Source organism: Bombus vancouverensis, chromosome 7 (genome assembly GCF_051014615.1).
Source record: "Bombus vancouverensis nearcticus chromosome 7, iyBomVanc1_principal, whole genome shotgun sequence".
In the NCBI taxonomy this organism is placed as follows: domain Eukaryota; kingdom Metazoa; phylum Arthropoda; class Insecta; order Hymenoptera; family Apidae; genus Bombus; species Bombus vancouverensis.
In genome coordinates this window covers 10,089,330-10,113,271 of record NC_134917.1, presented here as the reverse complement: position 1 = coordinate 10,113,271, position 23,942 = coordinate 10,089,330, and the positions used below count along the sequence as shown (strand labels likewise).

General features: G+C 37.2%; 1 protein-coding gene across 1 annotated transcript in view; it reads right to left on the bottom strand.

Annotated features, from left to right (window-relative positions):
* LOC117159066 (ES1 protein homolog, mitochondrial) overlaps positions 1-23,942 on the bottom strand; it is a 77,052-nt gene that overhangs the window by 798 nt on the left and 52,312 nt on the right. Inside the window, exon 2 of the mRNA XM_076619999.1 lies at positions 501-834. Coding sequence (XP_076476114.1) covers positions 501-834 — 334 coding nt within the window. The remainder of the gene's footprint in view (positions 1-500; positions 835-23,942) is intronic.

The window sequence follows — 23,942 nt, the reverse complement described above, 5'->3', positions numbered from 1 at the left end:
TATATTGAAAGCAAGGTCAAAAGCGATAAATTTTCATTTTATAGCATTCATATTATCTTACGAATGGTTATCTTACGAATGGCATATTACCCCCATAATTACAAAAGCTATTTCAGAACACAGTAATTTTACGTATCTTATTTATAAATGTTACGAGATTCGTTTTAATTATCGAAAATATTTAGCAAGGGGTAAAACACAATTCTATTAAATCTTGTAACATATAATTTTCTCATATTTATTTATGAAAAACATGAATAATACATGAACGTTAATGAATGATATATAAGAAATGAAAATGGAATAATTTTATTTAATCTTAAAATTAATTGCATTCGTGTACTTCCACTGTAGCTGTGAAGAAATAAAAACTGATATAGATAAAAGATCAAAATGATTATATATAGCAAATCATGATTAGTTTTAACAAAAAGGATCAATGTAAAAATTTCACGGAAATTAATTCTCTAACGATGTTTAAATAAAATACAAATACCAACAATGTCTTTGCCGCACCAAATCCTCCAGGGAGAACGAGTGCCCCGTGCATGCAAGCTTCACATTCGCATAGCGGTTTAATGCTCGATCTAGCCAATCTGGCAGCTTCGACTAGTCCGTTTCTGGATGGACTGTTTGTATCTGGTTGTTTAGTGAAATGATCGACAGTTTCGCAAATGTCTACATCCGGCGCGTAAAAGTGTGGCACCATATCTTTCTGGCAGATATGTATCGTCGACGATATGGCTTCCGAAATTTCGGTACCATCTAGATAACCGCACCCGCACAAAATCTGCGGCGAAAATATTTCAGACCAAACATGGATTATATTGCAGGAATCAAACAGAGAAATTCAACGATATAACGTTTCGGAAACTTTTAGTTTTTGAGAACTATTACGTATAAAAGTAACACATCTAATCTAATATAATATATATATTTTATAATATTTTACACATGTATGTACTTACAACAGCTACAGATACAGGTTCACAACTTTTCTCTTGCTCCCTTTTACAACACTTTCTGTTAACAATTTGTGACGTGTGAAAAGTGGACGATAAAACGGGTCTAAACATGGAATATTCATTTTGTAAAAGTGGTAGTATCCGTGCACGTATCATAATATGAAAGTGTGGAATACAAGATAAAATGACGTTAAAATTTTATTTATATAGAATTACATTTGACAAATAATTTTATACAGCGAATTCCTCCATTTTACTAATTTACGATATTCGTCTGTTTTATTCAAGCGACGATACAAAAAGAAATATTTAGGCGTGATTTGAAGGGAAATTAGAGAAAATTCTTTTTATAAATTTATTCCTTTAAGTTTAGAATCGACGCCGATCCATGCGTATCTTTCTGTTTATTAAGCAAAAATAATTAACATACAGTTACGATCGGTAACAAGAACAAAATGCTATTTTATTAAACATATATCAAACCAATACTATACATAAGCCTCTGTACATGTTTTACAACGAACTATTGCCTATAAAGTATTTTTTTATTTTCTGATAGTATAGGCATCGGTTTTTGATAGATTTGAATTTTAAGTTCTAAGTACTTTCTGTAGAGGGCAGAATTTCCCAGAATTACAAGAAGAGCCCTCGATGTAGTTCGTGCAAACTATTACACGCGCTCGATCGATAAGTTCGTTTCATGGTGGTGCAATTTGGTTGAAAGCTGCGCTAGCCAAAGTGAAAATCGGAGAACAGCGAAAGAATGGGATGGAATAATAGAGTGGAAGCAAAGGGAAAAGGGAAGAGATAGGGGAAAATTCAAAGCCTCTCCTGTGCTTAAATAAACATCGGCAAGGTAGGCTGAACTTACTTTATGGCCCGTATAACCTTTATTGTGCTCTAGGAGCAATTTTCGCTCAGACTATGAATACGAAACACATTATGGGGAGCGGTAGAGATTTAACAACGGCATGAAAAACAGTGTACGTAATAATAAATTCTCTCTGACTCATTAAAATATATGAAAGAATCGACATTTTTCGGAAAAAGATATCGTCGGTTCAGTTTTACGATATGAGTCCTCTATTACAATCACTTTTTAGCTAATAATATTGGTGAATACATCTAAGGAAATGATAAGTTGTAACTTCTAATATTGTAAACTTCTGTTGTACAAAATTTCTATAAATTTACAATTAATCGCGTGAAATAAGACAATGACAATCGTTCTTCGTGACTTGTTATTTTCGACGATAATATTAATTATACTCAATAAGATCGAACTTAAATTTATTATTTACTTCCACGATTAACAGATTAAACTTAAAGGACTACGTTTAAACCAACGCTTATTATATCTGTATTTAGATAGAAAGGCGAACAACGAGATACCGAGCGACAACGAAACAGTACTCGGGGTTGTGCTGCTTTTCGGTTGACGATTAAAATCTATATAGATTTTATTACATAACATGTATATTATACACACCTGTGTTACGTATAGATCTTATTATTTATATCTATCTGAACCAGGGCTTCAAACTCGTCCCAGAATCACGAATCGCGCAACCTCAGCCGATTCTAATTATCAACCGAAGAAAAGCACACCCCCGAGTACCGTTTCGTTGGCGCTCGGCATCTCGCTCTCCCTTTTGTATGAGACGTACGGAGAGCTAACGCATAATCTTATGTAAATCCCGCGTTTCCCTTATGCTCGTACGCCCTTTCTGTATAGGAAAAGCAACTTACGTGGGTCGGTTCTCTGGTTACACGTGGAAAGGGATGCTTAGGCGACGGTCCGCTGGTGTGTTGGACCAGGCTAGGGCGCGGGGCTTATATGAATGTTAAAATAAGTTTGAAATTGTCGCGGACAAGTTTAGCCCCGTGGGAGGCAGCCGTCGAGTAATTCCACTGTGCCGGTGGTTTCGGCCCTTCGGCGAGTTTGCGATCACTCGCGAATTCGTAGCAACTTCTACGCTTCGTAGCCTTCACTTACGTTTTCTCTCACTGTCCTGTTACTAATCACTCGTCTTTATTTTACGCGTATTTAATCGAACGTAATACGATAGTCGGAAGATGAACGACAAAGGAATGGAATACTCAGCTGCAATTACGGCGAAGGAAGATTGTTGAGACACGACATACGATCGTTAGTGTTGATGGTATTTGAATTAAAAAAAGGATATTAAAAATATTAGTGAGCATTAATGGAAAAAAACAGAAGCGAAACAGGTAATACATATACCTCATATAACATGTACGTAGGTGTTATCGTATACGCATGATGTACTCTATCTTCCATTTATACCACGCTTCTTTGCTTCCACAAATGTTTGCTGACGCATAGCTAAAATTATAAAAGCAATTTATGTTTTATTCCAGCCTGCGTAAAACGTACTTCGCAAAGATAAATGAATGATGAGCACATGTTATGCAATTTCTCTACGATCTTTGTCATTATCAATATAGGTATTACTCGAATTAAAAAAATCAATTAACGTAGCAATATTCTAGTATCGATGCTTATCAATATCATTGCAGATAGTACATTCAAAATTCAATGTAAAATTCACAAAATTTCTATTCCTCCGCTGCATCCAACTATAAAGAACAATTTCAGCCAACAAAAATAAATAAACGACACAAAGGACAAGAACGCAGATCCGATATCATATTAAAAGCTATGCACACAGAATATAAATTTCTGAAAGAACTGATTGATCTATACAATATGCCCGTCTACGCGTTACATTTCCTCGTCATATTCGTAATATTTCAAGGACCCAGGACAATCTTTCATCCGAGTGATAATAATCGTCAGCGTCGTTTCTACGCCTAGAATTTCGCCCGGCGTTGGCACCAGCCACGGAAAACAAACTTACAGGAAGTTACGGAAACCAAGCTTGCTGGTAATATTCCCGGCGACACGAGCAGCGAACTAAAACCGTTTTGCCGAATGACAGGCTGGTGACATTCAGTGAGGATGCTGGCGCGTATCGGAGGAAGGGATCATCGTCGACATTCTCGAAAGGTTTAAATCACGAGTTCACGGTGAAGGCGAACTGTACGCGCAGCCCGGACGATTTTCGAGGGTCGTCAGGGAGTTGAGGAAGGGAGTAAAAGGGAGAGAGAGAGAGAGAGAGAGAGAAAGAGAGAGAACATCAGGTGGGAGGTTGATGGGTAAATGCGATGTGATGCGAGTAACTGAGTGGCTAATTGAATGAGGTGCCTCCCAGGAGCGTCGAACCGTCGCGTGTCACACGTCAGAATTTCCGGACTGGGAACCGGAAATTACGACGATTGTCGGTTCTCTGCCAATTATCAGGTCGCGATATGATTGCGGGTGAAATCGCGCGATTCAGCTGTGAATTGAGTGCACACCTCCGCGAATCGTTTCTCCATCGGATAGCCGGCAGAGCGACAGAGTGAGTTCGTTGGTGGTACAGAGAACAGAGCCAGAGAAACCGGACTGTTCCCGTCAATCATTAATAATCCATCAAGCGTATCGATAGTTCGATTTCTCTACCGATACTCGAATCCGAGGGAGACCACGAAGGGGAAAATGATCGTTTGTCAATTTCTAAAAGTCCCGTCGATTGGCTGTTGAGCCGTGTCATGATGCGTTCATCTATTACCTAGGCTTGCGGAGCTTCGCAGACGTAAATCGGGTTATCGTTTACAAGGAAACTGATTGGCACGCCGGTGACTTGCCTATGATTTTAAATGTTCGCATATACAATTCGGTACATTTGTTATTGAATTTAGAAAAGAATTAGTGTAGTGTAGAATACATGAAATTAAAATTAGACGATATGTAGCGTGTGAAATGATATCATAATTTATCAAGAAATAATAAGAACGTTAACAGAATTAATATTAAATCGTTGTAGTTTTATACGTTTTTATACATTACAGATTTGATACGTTGAACAATACGATAAGTGAGTTTGTACGTTTTACTTACAATATACATCAAACGCTTAATTATAACTCACAATCAGTTTTTCTCTATATTCAGAGTATGACGAAAAAGAAACTCGTATATCTTAAACTCTTGTATCTTATATATTATTCTTAGAAACGTAAATGTTATATGTAATGTGACGAACATATATACCCATCTCCAAAAGTGATGAAGATTTCATGATTCGGAGGACTCTTCCTTGTCTCTGAGCTTTTGAAAAAGGCCTACGAGCAAGGACCTGTTATTTTTCGCACTGATGAGCGTTCCGGCGCGTTTCCAGAAGGAAAACATGATCGGAAGATGGGAGAATAAGCGCAGAAGAGTTTGCAGCATTGCGGGCTGGTAAAGCTGGCTGCTTATGCATTCTTGGCGCGATAGCAATCGCGGGGATGGCGGATGTTGGCAGGGGTTGGATGCCGTGCGAGAACCAGACAAGAGAACAATTACGCGCCGTCAGCCCCGTGACCGGTAGGATGCCATGAGGCGAATCAAAACTAGGTGTGCTATCACCCCTGGGCCAGCTTCATCTTCGCGTTCCGAGGCCACGTTCTTCGTCCCGAAGGGGAAAGATCGAATCTCGATCGGTAAGCGAAGTTGGCAGTTTCGACGGATGCTCCGCAGGACCAATTTACGTAGACTTGTCAGAGGCTAAGTTTACGTATTTCTCTTCAGCTACTTCGATTCTTCTTTTCTACGTACACGAATCGTTTATCAAGTATTAGATTATTTTAGCGGTAGTGACTAGTAACGCAGAAACCAGACCATTGACGTTTATGGGATTTATAGAATATATTAAATTGAATCTCTTTGATAGTAGAAGTATCAGAGTTTCGTTATTTTGACATTATTTTTGAACATACTCTCGTTATTGTCTAATAGCAATTAAGTATATAAAATAATGGTTAAAAAATAATTTAACGTTATATCGAACGAAAGACACATTTAAAAGAGAAAATAGAAGACACATGTTGAAACAAACTTAAAAAGCCACGATTCCGAAACCCTTATCTTTCCTCGATATTGTGTCCCTTTTACCCTCGATACTTTTTCTGCTTCTTCGATCTTCCCTGCCTGTCCATGAGATCGCTTCCCTAATTTTCAGCACGATCAAACGTTATTTCCAACCTATCCACCACTACATTGAAACTTTCGTTTAACCGATATTGAGAAGTTTTTCGTTTCGTGTTAAAGATAACTTTCTCCCGTCGACTTTTCCTTTTCTGCTTCAACTTCGCACCCTATTCTAAGGCCCGTAAAATTGTTGTCAAAAGCAGGGAGTCTAATTTCGTGCTTATCAAAGTAATCTATGGTCAATATTGTAAATTGTCACGTGCATTGAGATCAAATTTCGGTATAAAATTGCCTAATTTCACAGGTAAATGATAGAAAGCAGCAAGTTTAAAAAATAGAATGGAAGATTGAAGTTTCGTTCATTCGGTTTTGCGAGCTTCGTTTTATTAATTTCATGTTATATTCGTCGACAGATGCTTCTGATTAATTTTGCCATTTTTTTAACCAACTTTAATATACCTGTCATAGAATCTTTTCATTTTTGAAATTACCTTGAAGATTTTAGTTTTTAGGGATAGCAAAGTGCGTTATACTTTAACCATTTCGAATTAAATAATCTGCTTACATTTAATGTTGCATGTTGCTGTAGTAAAATCGTTCGTATTCAGAAATCGCGACGGTCGTTAAATAGTCGAATACGTTGCTATGATGTCTGCCGTTACACGTTCGCGGCACAATCACGAGCCACGTTTTCCTCTCAAGGTCTGAGTAATTAATTTTGCGAAACGAGTTCACACAATATTCCTCCCTGGCGAATGCTCGCAGGCAGGGAGCATCTCGATGCGTCTCTCTCTACCCGTCTAAAGCCATTTTCCATGGGATTTGTTTCGAACCACGTACATCACACGTCCCTAAATCTAAAACGTCTACTTGACGCTTGAGTTTCAAGGAAGTCGAGGCGCTATTAAAATCTTCGTAAAGTTCATCTCGGCCGGAATAAATGAATAAATAACAGATCTCGTTCGCGAAGGAAAGAAAGGGTCGGTGGGTATAAAGCGGAAACATGAAGCGGTTTGCACCGCCACTTTGATATTAAACCTCCAGCCCTACCGAAAGAAAACGGAGTTTAAATTTACTTTCGACGATCGTGACAAGAAACGACGTTAACGAAAGGCAAGCATGCCATATTTTCTGTATTACTTTTCATTTAATCGTGTACCTTGCAATAGCGGAGAACACCGAGCCTCTTATTAAATATATTTCATAAATATAAACACTTATTCCGCAACTATCTGTTTTAACATGTTAGAATATCGTGTCGTAATATATATTATATTGTTGGGTAAATATTATTTTATATGTATAAAACAGACATAGAACTGTGTAAAGATTTTATCAAAAATATTGTAAATACAACATAATGTTGTATCCATACAATTAAATTTTAGGAAAATAATTAAACGTTAAGAATCACCATTATCATATACTTTCTGTAATATATGTATAGCACTTACTGTTTGTCTAATTCATCTCTCTTTTGAACATGTTACGAGAAAAACGTACACACACATTCGTCCAAAACTCTTGAAATATTTTTCTGTAGCGAAGCTTTAATGTTTGATGTAGACTACGAATTTAAAGATTTATACATTTTTCAATATAATTATTGATACATCAACAGTGTATATTTTCATTAATCTACAAAATATTCAGCTGAGTAAAATATTCCTTCTTATGTCTTAATAATTACTTAATTGTTCCCAAGTTTGAAGCAAATATAACTATAATTCTAAGACTTCCAGTTGAGATTATACACATACTTCGTCTATTTCTCCTCATAGAATATTTCCGGATAAATTTCCAATTTCAATAGGAAGTTACTCTTCTCCTCTACATCGATTGTTTCGTAGAACAAATATGTATCATTAAAAGCGTTAAGTTGGCGTACAATAATTAGAAATCCTGATCCGTTCCCAGCAATAATTCTGCCTAGAAGATTCGTAGCGAAAAGAAAGAGTCTGTCGTTGCAAAGCGCGAACAACCGGCAAGTCTCGACAATTCGAGACGAGTTTCGTCGTGAGAGAGTTTTATTGTATTTTTTTCATTAACAAGTCCCGAGCCGGTCCCACGAGGACGGGAAAGTTGGCGGCGAGTTTTAGCGAGACTTTTGTTAATGTTCAGAATTAACGGAGTAAGGAGACTTTAAGTCATAAGGCCCCACGGGAGCGCGGGGTTCGACGCGAACTTTCACGATTCTTTATTTCTTTATCAACTCCGACCCTTGGTTCCACCTCCGCCTCACGGAATGCTCGCCAACCCGACGAACCGTTTCTTCTCGCTACGCCGCCACTCTATAATTACTTTGTTCGGCACAATTCTCTTATTTTCTTTCCCTTTACCTCTGCGACATCGCAACCCAGCGAAATCGTGCCAGGCTTCGACCGAAGCTTTTATTCCAGCAGTTGACATTCGAAAATTGCATCGTACTTCGTTACTCCGTTCTATATATGATATCGTTGAAATTTTCATTTCCAATTGGTTTACAATCAATTGCAACTTTGACCGCATTATTGAATTGTTCGGGGATAAATAAACGGACTCGAATTTGTTATTTGTAGACTGATTATTAGGTATCTGTGCTTAAAGGTGCAAAATGAATGCATCCGAAAAACACGATTGATCGCATTTTCCATGTTTTACAAAGGAGCAATGTTAGCTCTGGAATGACACACTGAGATCTTTCATGATTGCGTGGTTATCTGATTTTATTTATCTGCTATTTTTTTTTATCGTAATCTGATAGTATAAGAAGACAATGTAATGCAATTTGTTCGATAATGTACTGTAAGATAATTTCTCCATAGAAGTTTAAATTGTTCAATAAAAAGGAGAAAAGAAAATTTTTATTTGTTCGATAATATGCAATATATTGTAAAATTATTTCTTTGTAGAAATTTCAATTGTTCTAATGAAAGAGAAAGCAGAAATAATCAATTTTATGACTTCTATACTAATTTCATGGTATATTACAGAGCTGTTATTCAATAATTTTTACATAATCCATCAAATCTGCGACAATAATTTCAATGTACCTGCCAGTTTCATGTGAAAGTGAAACTTTCTTCACAAATGCTATATCTGTCTGTGTTTCATCCAATGTGCCTTTCTATGAACTTAACTGTATAGGACGGAATGTGAGAAACGTCATGCATAATATAACATGATTGCATCGTGTACATTTTGATGTTCCATTAGTACGACGATTGACGTATGGATCGTGCGGACTGTATCCGAGTCGAGGTAAACGTGTCTTCGTATCATCGTATACGTCGAGCATCGACCAGAATGGTCTCTTGTAACTAATCAACCGACTGTCTGGGCCAAATCAACCCTTGTCGTAACGCTCGATGCTTCTGTACTGAAGGGACAACCTAATTACGAAAAACGAAAGATCATCGCAAAAATGAGTTTCATTTCTTTGCTTTATGCGTCGAAATATAATTGAGTATATGTTATTAATATTATATTAAATACGGACTATTATTTGTTGACAAGGTATATTAAGTCGATCGTTAATATAAATAATAGGAAGATTTATACGGATTAGGTAAGCCAAGAAAAGTATCATGTGAGATGACAAATGAATAGAATCAAATGATCAAAGAAAATGAATAAGCGTTAGACAGTAAGTATAGGTTGGGATTAACATTTTAATAATAAGTTGAAAGTAACTAAAATTTTTGTCTTGGTCGTTACCTAATTGCATGATGAATACCGAATTGTTATAAATTGATAGTCATTCGTATAATCTGTAGTTAGAGATAATGTCTTATCTTTTATTTCAAGTGATTGCCAAAGAATGAGATTTCGTAACTAACTGAGCATGCGGAAATCGAATAAAAAAATCTTGGTAGATATTTCGGTAATGAGGCGAAAATTGAGACAGCTTTATTAAGTCGGGGGAAGTTGCCCTGATTAAGTTACAACTCGACCCCTCGGGCGGCTACCAAAGTCACCCCCGTTGCTAATTTTATTTATTACACAATTTAAAAATCAATGCCTCGATAGAAACTAATAAAGGAGCGCTGCTAAGACCGAAACGGTTCTTTTTACCCCGTAAAATTCATACTTCATTAGAAATAAACTTATTCAACAGAGAAAATTTACCAAATACTAGTATAATTTTTAAATTACAGTACATTAAATTATTTGATCTAATTTGATTTAATGGCTATTATGAATCCGAATAAATTTATGTTAAAATTATGTCCATGATAAAAAAAACATATTTTTATAAAATAGATAAATTACTAAATTGTTTCTGGATGAAACCGTGTGACAAAAAATATATATATATATATCATTTATAGATAATTATTTTCAGTAGCCTATTTGGTTATTTTAAACTTTCATCATATTATTCCTGTATAAAATAAACAAAATAATTTTATATTATCTAATTTCGAAACAGTTCTTTCCTTTGACTATGATAATTAATAACTATAGCTTAAAATTAAGTTAAATTATATTATATATGTATTTCATAAATATTTTAATATTACAATTGGCAAAAACCAAATTTTAATATAAAAGAAAATTTGTCCATTTTATATCAAAGCCAGCACGTTTTATTATTACTAGTAGATCATGATAAACGTATGAAATTTTTAATCACAATTCCGATTTCATATAACAAGTCACCAACTATGAGGGCATTGCAGCAGCCCGTCGTACGCTAACTAAGTTAATTTAACCCGATTAACGGAAGACTAAGAGCTGACTTAGCTGGAGGGGTGAATACAGGACGTAGGAGGTAAATACCTCTGCTGTCAGTCTCTACATTTTTAATTAATTAACGATCAATTTGCACGCGAAATGCACTTTAAGAAGTTTAACGCATGCTCACGAAACTTGATAACGCGGGGCATGGAAAAATAAGGCTGATGTCAAGATAAAAGCGCTCCACTAATGACTGATACATTTCCGGTTCATTGCAAAAACATCACGCGAATTGTGCGATAATGAATTACATTTACTACGAAGATTTACAAATTAATTAAACAATTGAATTATTAATAAAATAATACAGAATAATAAATCCAAAAAATGTGTAGGAGAACGAAATTGAAGAAAAATTTTATATCTTTATTTATTTTTCATACATCAGATAACATTTAATAAACGACTGAAGACTTCGTTCTTAGTGACATATCATCGTACTGAAAAGTTAGGACGGTAGAGAAGATTGGATCCTCGATTTAGTGAGCAATTAACAGATAGTGTGTGCCTTGATTGCAAAATTAGGCGAAAGACCAAGCGTCATCTGCTGCACGTTTTGGGAGTACAAGATCCTCTCGAGTACTACGGACCTCGTATATCCCTCCAAAACCATAGTCCAACATAGAGGACTTTATCGGGTGCTTTGCCTCGTAATTAGCCATTTTGAATCTCAAAGGTTCCACTGAAATCTTGAGAGATTTCTATTATAACACCGTCTGTTACTTCATCTGAATCTATAATATACTCTGAAGAACAATATAGAAATTATTATTCATTACTACTTCTCACATGTTACCAATTTTATTAATGCTACTACGCATTGCTGAACATTATGTCTAAACGACAAAGACTTTAAGAAATAGAATACACATTGTTTCTCGCTTTACATTATCCACAGATAACTGCTTAATTTAATACAAACTAAAAGGTACTTAAGGATGAATAGAAGCTAAAATATTAGAAAATTGGAAATTAAAAATGAGAAAGTTAAAACGTATTCGCAGAGAAATATAATTATGCTACTTGCCTAACTTACTTTCAAAAATAACTAGTATTCTTTTCTTATATTTAATTGTTACATCATATAACCAGTTAAAGAACGCACGTCTGTGTACTTTCTGAAGCACCTATCAACTTGATGTCACGTTAAAAAATGTACCAAGCAATATCAACAATTTTACCGTCGTCGAAGAAATTGCATCCAAATCCGTTTCTGTATGATTCAGTTGGAAAAGTGTCAGCTTTTGTAGGCCAGCAAGCGGCAGTTGCCGGATGCATCGAAACCTGCAACTTGACTGCGCTGCTCTCGTATATTGGTTCACGTGTGCGCACACGCTCTCAGCGTACGCAAGCATTCTACGTCAGGGTAATAAAACATTTCGCGTGCGAGGGTATAATTGTCGGGGTCGGCCCGTGCGCGGTTTATACGGTGCTGGTACGATGAGGGGTGGCAAGGGATGGCGAGGGGTATGTAGTCTAGGTTTAGGGGCCCCGGGAGGGTACCGCGCCCCCTTTTTCATCCTGTAGTTATTTATCGCCCTGTTCCCTACTCTCTCTCGCTCTCTCGCGGTTCTATACACCCTTGACTTGACCAGTGGCGAAGGTGGTATAGCTGGCCGCTGGCATCGGTGATAGAACGTGATACGTTTGTTTCTACCAGCGGTAGTTTTATTCCGACCTTCGTCAAGTCGTTCATGACCCTCGGAATCAAGAATTGCCCGACACATTTCGTTCTATACTCGCTCACTCCACCCCAATCGTACTTTTCTCTCCCTTATCCTTTCATCCGTAGCCCTTTAAATGCTAGATTTAATACAGTTTCGCGACTCTGCGAATCTTTCCACCATCAGCACACAAACTGGCAAATGGAGCGAACAAAGGCGGGACTTGTTGCTACTGCTTGTGGCAAAATCTGTTTAACGTCGCTATTTTTCCAATGAAAGGAGTGATTTATGTAGTCAAATAAATTAGAAAGTAAATTTTGAAAATTGTGAGTGGTCGAGTATTATCTCTATTCGAGTTGTTGAGATACATTTATAAATTTTTGTTGCAATGTGTTTAATTTGATTATGTTAGATAATATTCTTTGAAATATTCTTTTCTTAGATTGTTACCAGAGCCAATTACGATCCGAATTCTTCGAAAAATTAATAGAATTTGAAGAGTTCAATTTTGTTGAGATTTTCAAAATCCAGCTTCAGGAAATATCGTAGATATTCTACATTTCTATTGGTGCGATTCAAATGCGTGCGCTAGACGTTCCTACAAACTGTATTAAGTTAAACGTTCAGTAATGGACGGAACAACTTCGAAGTGGCGATAAATATTAAAAGATCTTCTCGGAACTTTATTACACACTAATAAAAGTCGCGAAGAATTTTGATGTTCGCAGACAGAACGTTCCAGACACGAAACTGACGGGACTTGCAATCGAGGGGAAATGCGTTCAGCAGTAACATTCTGTCGGGAGGGTTCGGTATTCTAGCTACGTAAGTGACACATTGACGGGAGCTGACCACTGGTTGGCAGCCCTGACCGTCTCCCTAGGGTGGCTAGTTACCGCATGATTGGCCCTCCATTACCATATAACGTGCACACTAACGTGCATGCGGTCTTCCACGATATTCCTGTGCCACCTTTAGATCTGCTTCGATTTCCTGGATTTCCAGGCAAAAAGAAACTCGACAGATTTCGGAGATTTCTATCTTGAGACAGTATTGTCTTTTCTTTCATATTTATTTTCTATATGTTTATTGCATTCATCTTGATCATTATTTATTAGAATCATATCAGGAAATTTTTAGTTTGCTAAGTGGAAATCTCAATAATAAAGGAGTGAGAAGTTAAGCTTCGATTATGGCCTTCCACCTATGTATCTATTGTTCTAATACATTTCTTATAACTACATAAAGAACAATAACTTATTTTATTTGTGTTTTGTAATGATAATGTAAACTGCAAATTTTCATGTTCAAAATTTCATACGAAATTTGAAAATGTAAAATTACACCGAATGCATATAATGAAAAGATATATAAAATATCCAAAGAACAGTGTTTCCAATATTTTTTTATATTACCTGTCAGGTAAAACAATTTTCTATCTTTACTCTTTTAATTAAATTCTCAAGAATATAAATTTGCATAAAAATCCGCGATTTAGTAACAACGTTGCACTTGCAGAATTTTGCATGTTATTTCACTTTGATTGGTCCTTAATGAATCAAGAATTATAATATTTCCGTTCGACGTGAACATAATGAGAACAAAGATATACGCGAAAAAGAAGAAAAGAAAAAACTAGAAACCTATCGTTTCGTTGATGGAAGTGGGCATCGGTTCCCCCCGGACATAATCGTTTCTTCTAACACGCGCATTTTTCGAGATTCTGGTATGAGTCGACAAGATGTACGAACGAGTTTGCACCGAGGTTTCAAAGGTTTTTGCGGCCTTATCTTCCGACCCTTGGTTTAAGGCACGGACTCAACGAAGAGAACAACCCTGCCACGGTTAGATGGATAGACACGATGCGAACGTACGTAGACATGTGAGGGTGCACTCGCTTAATTACACCGGAGGCCTCGTGGGATGCTGAGAGGTTGAAGCGACCTTACCCTTCCTCTTCCGTCCTTTCGGCTCTCCACCTTCGACTCTCTTCCCCCTTTCTCGTAGCCTGATATCGTTCCATCTCCATCCAACATTCGTACTTCTCACGTGATGTCTGCAACCTACCCTCCAGATGTATCGCATCTCCGCGCTGAGATTTCCAAACTGGCGCGTAGGTAAGCTGGTGTTGCATCTCTCTTGGGGATCCGTGGCCGGTTGCAGTCGAATGCACTGTCTGCATCGTTGAGGCGTTCTGCAAACGAACCGCAGCTCGTAATGGCGCAGGAGTAATTCCCCGTATCCGACGTCGTTGCGCGCGAAACACACTACTCGTTTCGCCCACCTACCCCAATATACACACGTCTTATAGGAACGCATTACGTCGAAATTCGCTTTTTTATTTTCACGTATGCTTCTGATTTTTCTTCGTATCTCTTGCAATACATTTTTCCATGTACGTTATATTACATCAAATTTTTGATGATTCTATTGTATATGTTTCTTGCGTAGATTATTGATAATTAAAATTCCCTTTCTTATTTCCACATCTGTATGCGCCTACTTTTACCTTGTATTTCTTGCAATGTATTTTTTTGTCATATGTAGAGTATGACGTATCACGTGCTGTAAAAAGTATGTCATTTGACAAAGTGGTATGAAAACGCAGTATATAGAAATATAATTGCTGACATAAATTACACGCATGTACTCGAAACATCAAAATTCGATTGACTAAACTTTCTCGAAAGAAGATAAACGCGGATTAAAGTAGTGTCCATTTTGCGAAAAGAAAACAGCGTAGACATCGATCGTGGCTAATATTGTCGCATAATGAATCGGTAGCTTGTTCGCATAGAACGATATACAGATAGGTGGCACGCCAACGACGTGACAATTACCTCGTAATCGGTGTCCCGTATCAACCCCATAGCAATTCCATACGTTCTATTCTGCCCTTGCGTCTTTGCGATGTGACGCCACTCGACTGCCCGATATTTAGCTGCATTCACTTAATTAGTTAATTAATGAAGAGCCGGTAAATGAACTTAATAACGACTCGCTGACCGAGTTAGCTGAGGCATGCTCGATCCCAAGGACATTCATCATTCCGACGCCTGTTAGTGACACGGAACGTTCTACGTGGTCTAATCTCGCGCCCATAAATAAGATAACAATTTTTCATCCCCTCTTACGGAGTTTCGACTCGAAGGGTCGCGCCCATGAGGAACGAGCTGAGGGGACGCGAACGAGGATGTCAGAGGCAAGAGGGCTGAGGCAGATAGAAAACGGAAAAGTTTGTAACCCTCGTTACCGGGTATCGAGTTCCAATTAGATGACGATCGCATTTCCAGTGGCGGGCCGGAAGACGTTTTTGCGTGTACCTGAGACGAACGGCCGATCGCCAACTTACCTTATCCTCCCATGGGTAAATCAAACGGATACTAATTTGCAGCGTTCAGGGAATTTCCTTGATTCGAAGATCGTTATACGCTCGAAGGTCGCAATCATTGCGATCGTTGCTTCCTCCGTATCGTTATCAAAAATATATTTTGGATGGTGTCGATATGAATTGAAAATTACACAATATGAAAAAAATGTGTATTGTATATTAAATAGCAATTCAGACACATCTAGTTTACGATCTATATAAGAAGCGTTATAGATAAAGAAATCATTATTTAGATATAACAAGTTTACACGGTTCATTCATTACTCTAATTACCGTTACACTAGTTTCTAGTCACACGAACGTTTTCTACATTGTTGCGAAATTTCGTATTTTCCGTCACGCATAGTTGCAAATGTTGTCGTTTCGTGTAAATAAGATCGATGAATTTTTTCACTTAAGTCGTCTTGTATTCCATGTGTTAATTAGTATTTCAATATCATTTACAAGCGAAAGTCACACAGGAAAAACACGATAGATCCACTTTTGTTCGTTCAACATAATGGAAAAAATTATTAGAACCATTGTGACCCACATAAATAAGAAGAGGCTTCGACTGGTTTTATTGTTAGGAAATAGATGGATGAGGATTATAGGATATAATCAAATCAATGTATGCTTTTCGTAAAATTATATTGTTTGTTTATTATCATAAAAAATTGATTACATTTTTAGACGTCACGAAATTATATCGTAGCAAAGAAGAAAGTTGCAGCTTTGTTAATGAATAAAGTAGAAAAATGGTACACTGAACAATTCAAATATGTATAACAATGTATTGAAATTCTCAAAATCTTCGTTTACATTACTATGATTTTCAATTCTCCATGTTGAATTCCAAAATTGTTCCTCTTTAAAAGATGAAAACTCTAACTCACACGTGCACTTCTCCTCTATAACCTTCAAACACGATAATATTCAAACTAATTTTTAACTAATTTAATTAACGTGAAAAATCTTTGAATATACATAATTGTAGAGCGTATTCTATATATGTTTTGGTAACAACGCGACGAATATTAATTTAATAATTTAGCAAGTTTCTCGTGTAACAGTACCTGTGTATTAGTTCACGCCCCCTTACCTATGGACTGTTTGGTACACGAAACGAGCGTAACTCGATACGGAATATCGAAGTCAGCGTACCCTCTCAAGAGGTTTCGAAAGCCACGATATGTAGCTCGCGACTCCGGAAGGAAGGAAGGTACGTTCCAGAGAGGTTGCCGGGAAGATCGTGGCGTAGTAGAGGGAGCGTTGCTAGATGCTATGGGGGTGGAGGATGCACTCCAATGGGCCCCGCGACAAAGAGCAAGATCAGTGTGACTCTCAGCTCTCCCCTGGGCTCTGAACGACGCTCCCACATGGTTCTTACCTTACTACGTCGGATGGCATAGTTGCAACTTTGAAACAAGGTTATTCCAAAGAAAAAACCACACTTACCCTTTCGATGCATTTAGATGCACTTAAGTGTATTCGTGCTATTTATTAGACGATCGATGAATATTCTATACTTTAGTGCTTTTACTCTGTAAGGAAAAAGATATATTGTAATATTATAAAGTTGATATATATCAGAGTAAAAGCATAATTTACTAATTACCTATATACTTTAGTGGATCTATACTAACAATATAGGAATCTGTTAATAAAATATACAAATTAACTGCGAGCTAATAATCGAAATACGTAAAATAAATTTCTTTAATTATTATTATTCGTAGTCTGATAATGATATTTGATAGGTATAACGAAAATTAATTAACTATTAAAATTCTCATTATAGTGGGCGCTTTTAAGTATGATATAATGATTATCTTTATGTATTTTCTACATCCATTGAAATATTTTAACGAATTATGTCCAACTTAAGTGTAGTAATTATCTCTACGTGTCTCATACATGTATTGGAATATGTTAATAAATTATGTCGAATTCCTAATAAATGGTGTTAAGGCCCAGTATAAAAGAGCTCCGGTGCCGTCTTGATCGTCGATTTAACACGTTACGGCTTATTCGAATCCTATCGGATCAAGTATGTAACAAGATTTATTCATCCGTCTGATATGCTTCTGGAGACACTATAGGAACCTGTATTGACAGTCACTGGGGGTTCGAATAAGTGGTACTCTCCGTGGCTGACTTCGGCCGACGGGGGTGCGACTGAGGAGAGTTTACGTCGACAGTGCACGGTAAACCCCCGGAATTGTGGCTCCCCTTGCGCCTCCAGAGACTCCGGTCCCGTGTATTGAAAATTACATCTTACTCTGCCGTGAACCACCCACCGACTACCCTTCTACGAATCAACTCAACCCCCGCCACTTGCAACCGTTGCCTCGATGCGTTTGTAATCGGCCACAATCGCTTCTCGATATTATCACTCACAGGCACGTTCGTTCCTTGATGTTGAAACTTTTTCTCTTGTCCTCGTTCGTGTGAAACAAATTTGAATACTGTCACAAGTGTTTTATGATCGGTGTGAATGTTACGTGGAATTATTTCAAGAATTTAATCAATCAACGAGCATTAAAGCGAAGAGCATTATAAAAAAATTGAAACTATGGTGTAAGTAAATAATATAAATCTGTAGAAAATTACGGATAACATAAAGAAGCATAAATTATACTATTTAAGGAAATAGATATTATTTCATAAAAATGAATGAACTAATAGAAGCTTTTAGAAGTTAAGTACTGTTTTGGAACAGATACAGGAGAAACTTGCACGTGCTTGCACGTGTCCCGTAAATTTGCTTGATTCAAATAATAAAACTTGAAAATCTTTTCAAAATATTATGGTTTAATAAAACTAAATATTTTTGATACGGTATTTTCAATTTATTTACCTATCTTGTCAGACTATTGGAATAACTTCAGATGATCTCAGAATTCAATTATGATGAGGTAACAAATGGGCAAAAATGGGCGACTCTGTATTCAACAAAGTGGGAGTTTGAAGAAACGTACAACAAGTTGAGCAAGAGGATAGTAAAAGGGTAAAGACGACACATAAGTTGTTCATGAAGCTGCGTCGGTGGCGTGTAAAGGAAAATATTGAAAGGCGACTGGGCGAAAATGTCGTTTTGAGAACACGTCAAGTCGACGGCGGCGTTAGACCGTATCAGAGTGAGGGGTTAGGTCAGGTCTCGTGAAAATATCGAAGCGAGGGAAAAGTATAAACATTTAGACAAGTTTAAACTCAGAACTTTCTTTTCGTACCGGTACGAAGAGAGGTTCGGTGTGAGTTGACGTTTCCAAGACTTCAATATTTGTTAAACTCAACTCCTCGTCCTTTTACCTCTCTGACATCCCTCTGGCTTCTCCTCTATCCGTGTGCCATCGGTCGTCCCCTCTTTTATAACGCATAAACTTCACAATATAGGACCATATACGAGTGACATATAGATTTTATATACGATTACCTCTGCAAATGCATCGTCATTTTTCTTCCAGTCCAATAAACCTAAGTGATTTTGCGACCGTATTTTCGTGGTTCCATTTCTATTGTGCTGCACTTTGATGCGACCGACTCTCTGTATATTTTCCGGGATGTTTATAGATTTACACTGTTTGCTTCTATTACCTTCTTTTACCTGCAGTCTTTGTCTTGATCACAAAGCTTTAATGTTATTTATGTGTCGTTGAATCCTATGAAATAAATAGGTCAATATATCAGAGTGATAAGAAATGAAATAATGAGATATAATTAAAACAGGTATTTTGGATATACAGCCTTTGATCATCGAGTTAGAACAACATGTACAAAGTTCACTCTTCTAATTACGATATATCCATAAATGGCATGTGGTGTATGATTCTTGGTTGCTCAAATTATTATTGAATATATGAATGATCATGTGTACATAGTAATTAATTTGTTATTATATCATGTCACAAAGCGAGAACTGTCATAGAATTCTTTTCATTATAGAACCTCCCAGTATTTCCATAACTAAATAATTCATTCAAGATTTAATTAAGGCAAGGGAGGTAAAGTCGAGCTATGACATGACGTGTACATGTACATGAATAACAACCTTGTAATTAACAAACTTTGTCACTATATAAAGATGGCTCACACCATTCAATTTTACTAAAACAGAGGGAAAGGCGTTGAAACTGCTGAGTAATCCTAATTCAATGATCAAAGATTTATGAAACAGTAGAGTCATTTAAATTTCCAAAATCAAATGAAATACCGATACAGATTTTTTATAAGAACTCAGTAATTTGTCAAGTTTATCTCATTTTCCGTGTCCTACTTCTTATGAACATCGATGATATATAAATCAGTGTCATCTTGATATCTCTCGATTCACAGACATAAAAACCAGTGCATTCTAAAATAGCTAGACTTTCCGGTGCTCGGCGAAGATTTCGCTTACGACACCCACGTACACGAACGCGTTTGCACGGAAGGAGCTGTATATACACATTGACAACGTTTCTTGGTGGCATGACGAAGAGAATGTTGGCGACGTAACTGGAGCAGGCTGAAAGTGGCTGGAATCATCCGAAGTCCGAAGCGAGCGAAGAGCGAGAGGGTCGTAGAGTTGGTAATTGGCAATATGAGTGGCTGGATCCTGCAGGATGTCGGGTCAGTCGCACGCCCCTGGGAGCACCCCCTTTTCTGGGGTGGCGATGGCCCGCCGCTCCTCCTCTCCCTGGCCACCCACCTCCTGCTTCCGACGACCGGGCTCGGCTGGAAGCAGGAATCAAATTGAGTTTCATACTCGCAGGGACTCTCACCCTGTGTACTGACCGTAAGCTCGTGCATTCGAGTATCGCTTCGCTTCTCTGATTTTAGCATCAGACTCTTCGCCTGTGATCCCGGTCAGCCGACCGAAGCTACGCCGGAGGTTCATCGTTTTAACCTTGCTAATTGTACCGATCCTGCGAGATTCGTTTATTGCTAAACAGTAGCAAACGTAGTCCCACACTTTCGTGATATTCTCCGGTCCATTGTATCGGTTAATAATTACTTGCCGATTGTAACTTATGATTTCAACCTATGCTTCCTTTTACGCGTTAAAGCGTAGGTTTAAGAAAATATATTCAATCCTTTATTAATACTTTTAATTCGTCGGTTGCTACTGACGCATAAATTATATCGTGTCAGTTATCTAATCAATTTATGTATTTAATATACAAATAATTATGCTGACGCTATTTATTGTCGTGTGTTTGGACGAAATGATTTATAGAAGTTAAAAGGGAGGTAACAATGATAAAGATACTTGTAATGAAAAATACGTATAATTCCATAGGTAACTGTTCGTTGTACCTTTTATCGGTGAACGTGTTAAACAAATTTTTAAGAGATCAAGCTATACAATATTAATATATAGATATACAAGAATAATAATGGGATGTAATCACAATTCTAATGGATCTGGGTTATACTTTCGTAGTTATGCCATTTATGAGAGTCTTAGGATTTCGAATACGTCAAACCTGGAAAAGATGAAGTTGAAAAGATAAAAAAATTATCTGAAGTGATACTAATAATAAAAACACTTGTGAGTAGGAGTGTACATATGATAAATCACACGTCACCACTTCTTAATACATAGAGAAAATGAGTTACAAATGTAATTAAACCACGCGGAAGGAAAGAGCATCGTTTACCGAAGACATTGATAGTCAGCGTTATCCATTTGTACGGTTGAACCGAGATGAAGTGGTTGACGGGGGTCAGAAAGGGGAAGGAGTAGGGATGAGGATGTGGGGGTGGTATGAGAGGTGGGGTTAGTTGTGTGGCGGCGTCTGGACCGCGGATAATAGGAAGCTACCGGGGTATCTCTGCTAATCACGTTAAGTCCGGCAGACCGCTTTGTGCCCCGCGAACGAGCCACCGGTCGAAATTCCCAAGTCCGAAACTCATGACCAACACGAACGCAATCCTGTCAGCTTCTCCTCCTTCCTATTCCCATTCTCTTCTCTCTCCCATTACCCTCAGTGCTCACGGACCATCCGGCAGAGCGAAACTGAAATTCTACCTCTTCCACTTCGTTTTCATCACGCGGTACCTATGTAGCCGAGGGTGGAGAGCTTGAAAACCAATCGTCCCTGTAAACTCTTCTGTGATCTTGATATATGTGGTTGCTTTCTTCTTTTCAATACGCGTCGATGGATTATTTTCATATTTTACAAATTAATTATTTAAGTAGATATATAGTAAGATAGGGTTGTTTGAGTCAGCTTTACATAATGAGATGTTAAAGTAATTATTTCAAGAAAGACTCTACACCTTTTTCTTTTGTATATCTGTGATCTGGAGATGGCTGTTACGAAGAGAATAGAATTTAGTGAAAAGAATTCAAAACAAGGAGAGGTTCATATTATTGTGCCTTTGAATACAAATTTTGTTTTGGGTTACAAGGTCTAGGAACAAAAGAGCAATAAGTAGATTTCTATTGCTGTTTCTTGTAGCCTTCAGCTAGAGCTACGCACCAGGATTAACTTTTCGGTAATGTCCTTTGCTATAAATATATGAACGTGCTCATACCTGTACTTATACCTATACTTATTTTAATATATTTTTCTATTACAAATTCATCCACTCGTTCCTCTATCATGAGATACCGTTAGTGTTCAACGTAATAACGAAAGAATGAGAAGATATTGTATATTTTCAGGGGAAAAAATGTAAAAAATGAGATAATGACAGAAATAAGCCTGTGTGCAGGTATTTGAGTCAACGAAAAGATATTATGTAAGAACTAAGAGAATGAACAACAAAATAACTTCCAGAAACAAAGTGATGTTTATACGCTATTGAATTATGACAAATAAAATTGAGAATATTAATGTTAATTGAGTTTCTGATCTTTTGATATGTAGAAGTTATACGCTTGTAGAAAACTGTAGCAGTAGATGGTTTAAAAATTATTCATTGTTCAAATTTGGCAAATTACTTAGCTTGCCTTAAATAACACTATTTTAAATAAGACAGTAGACGCTAAGAAACTATTTACGCTACATTAGCACTAACAAACACTTTTTCCATATTTTTATGCTACTTTTAGAGGGGGATTAACTTATGTATTAACTGGCTTACACAGATATCAAATGTTAATACACATTTAACATAAGCATAGCTTTCGTTAAATTTCGCGGTATATTGGAAGGGAATTCTAGTTTACAAGGTCCAACAGTGAGAGCGTGTCATCACTTCAGACGGGATTTGCGACTTGTGAATCTCATTAAAGCCATTGGTGCGTGCTTTTCGGTTTCCAGGCTTCGCGCCGGCGACCGACGACTCCATTAAGATGACCACGTCCCCGTGATATTGCTCAGACTCAAGCTATCACCATATCTTCATCGTAGTGTTCACTGGTTCCTCTCACAGTCGGCAAATTTCTGCTACTAAAGAGCCGGATTATGTGACTCGCGGTCTCTGCCGTAAGCTGTATAACGGAACATCAATGATAGTTTCATTTACGTAGAAACGTACAAGATAGGTTCAAGCTGTACATTCAAAGACTTAAAACTACGTACTTTATATACAATTCCTAGATCTATACGTATAATATGTTTCGTAACTCTTTCGTTATTTCAATTATTTAAATAACCTTCCCAACATAACTATTGCATTTCCATTTCTATATATTTCAACAAAGAACTTAGGGTGACAAAGATAATATTATTATTTGAAATAAAGACATGTCTGATAAAAAAATTTATAATTTCAGAGATGGATTTGTTGTACTTTTAGGATAATCCTATCGGCGTAACATACGTGCCAGTAGTAGAGAGTAGCGTTTATTCCGACATTGAGTGTTCAGTGTACTCGGACAAATGAAATATTCTTTCTAAAATGTAGCAGATGCTGGATAATCTTGTCATTCGGCACATTCTCCTCAGTCTTCACTTTATCCTACTCGATTATACGGAAAGCAAATTTGAATAATGTCTTTTATCGGCCTACGCCCTCTTGTTATCCGCCTGGTAGACAGGAAGGTACGTGTGCGTATTTATCGTAAATATTCCAAGTGGTTTCGCTCCCACGGGATACCGTATCGTTGTAGAAGTCTCGACATTAAGAGGAGTGTGTTTTGCTCAAGATTTCGCTATGTATCAAAACGAGGCGATTAAAAAGTTTTAGGAACAATCGCGATAGGAATATCATAAACATACCCCTAACATGTAAGAAGTTTCCAGATCGATTCAATT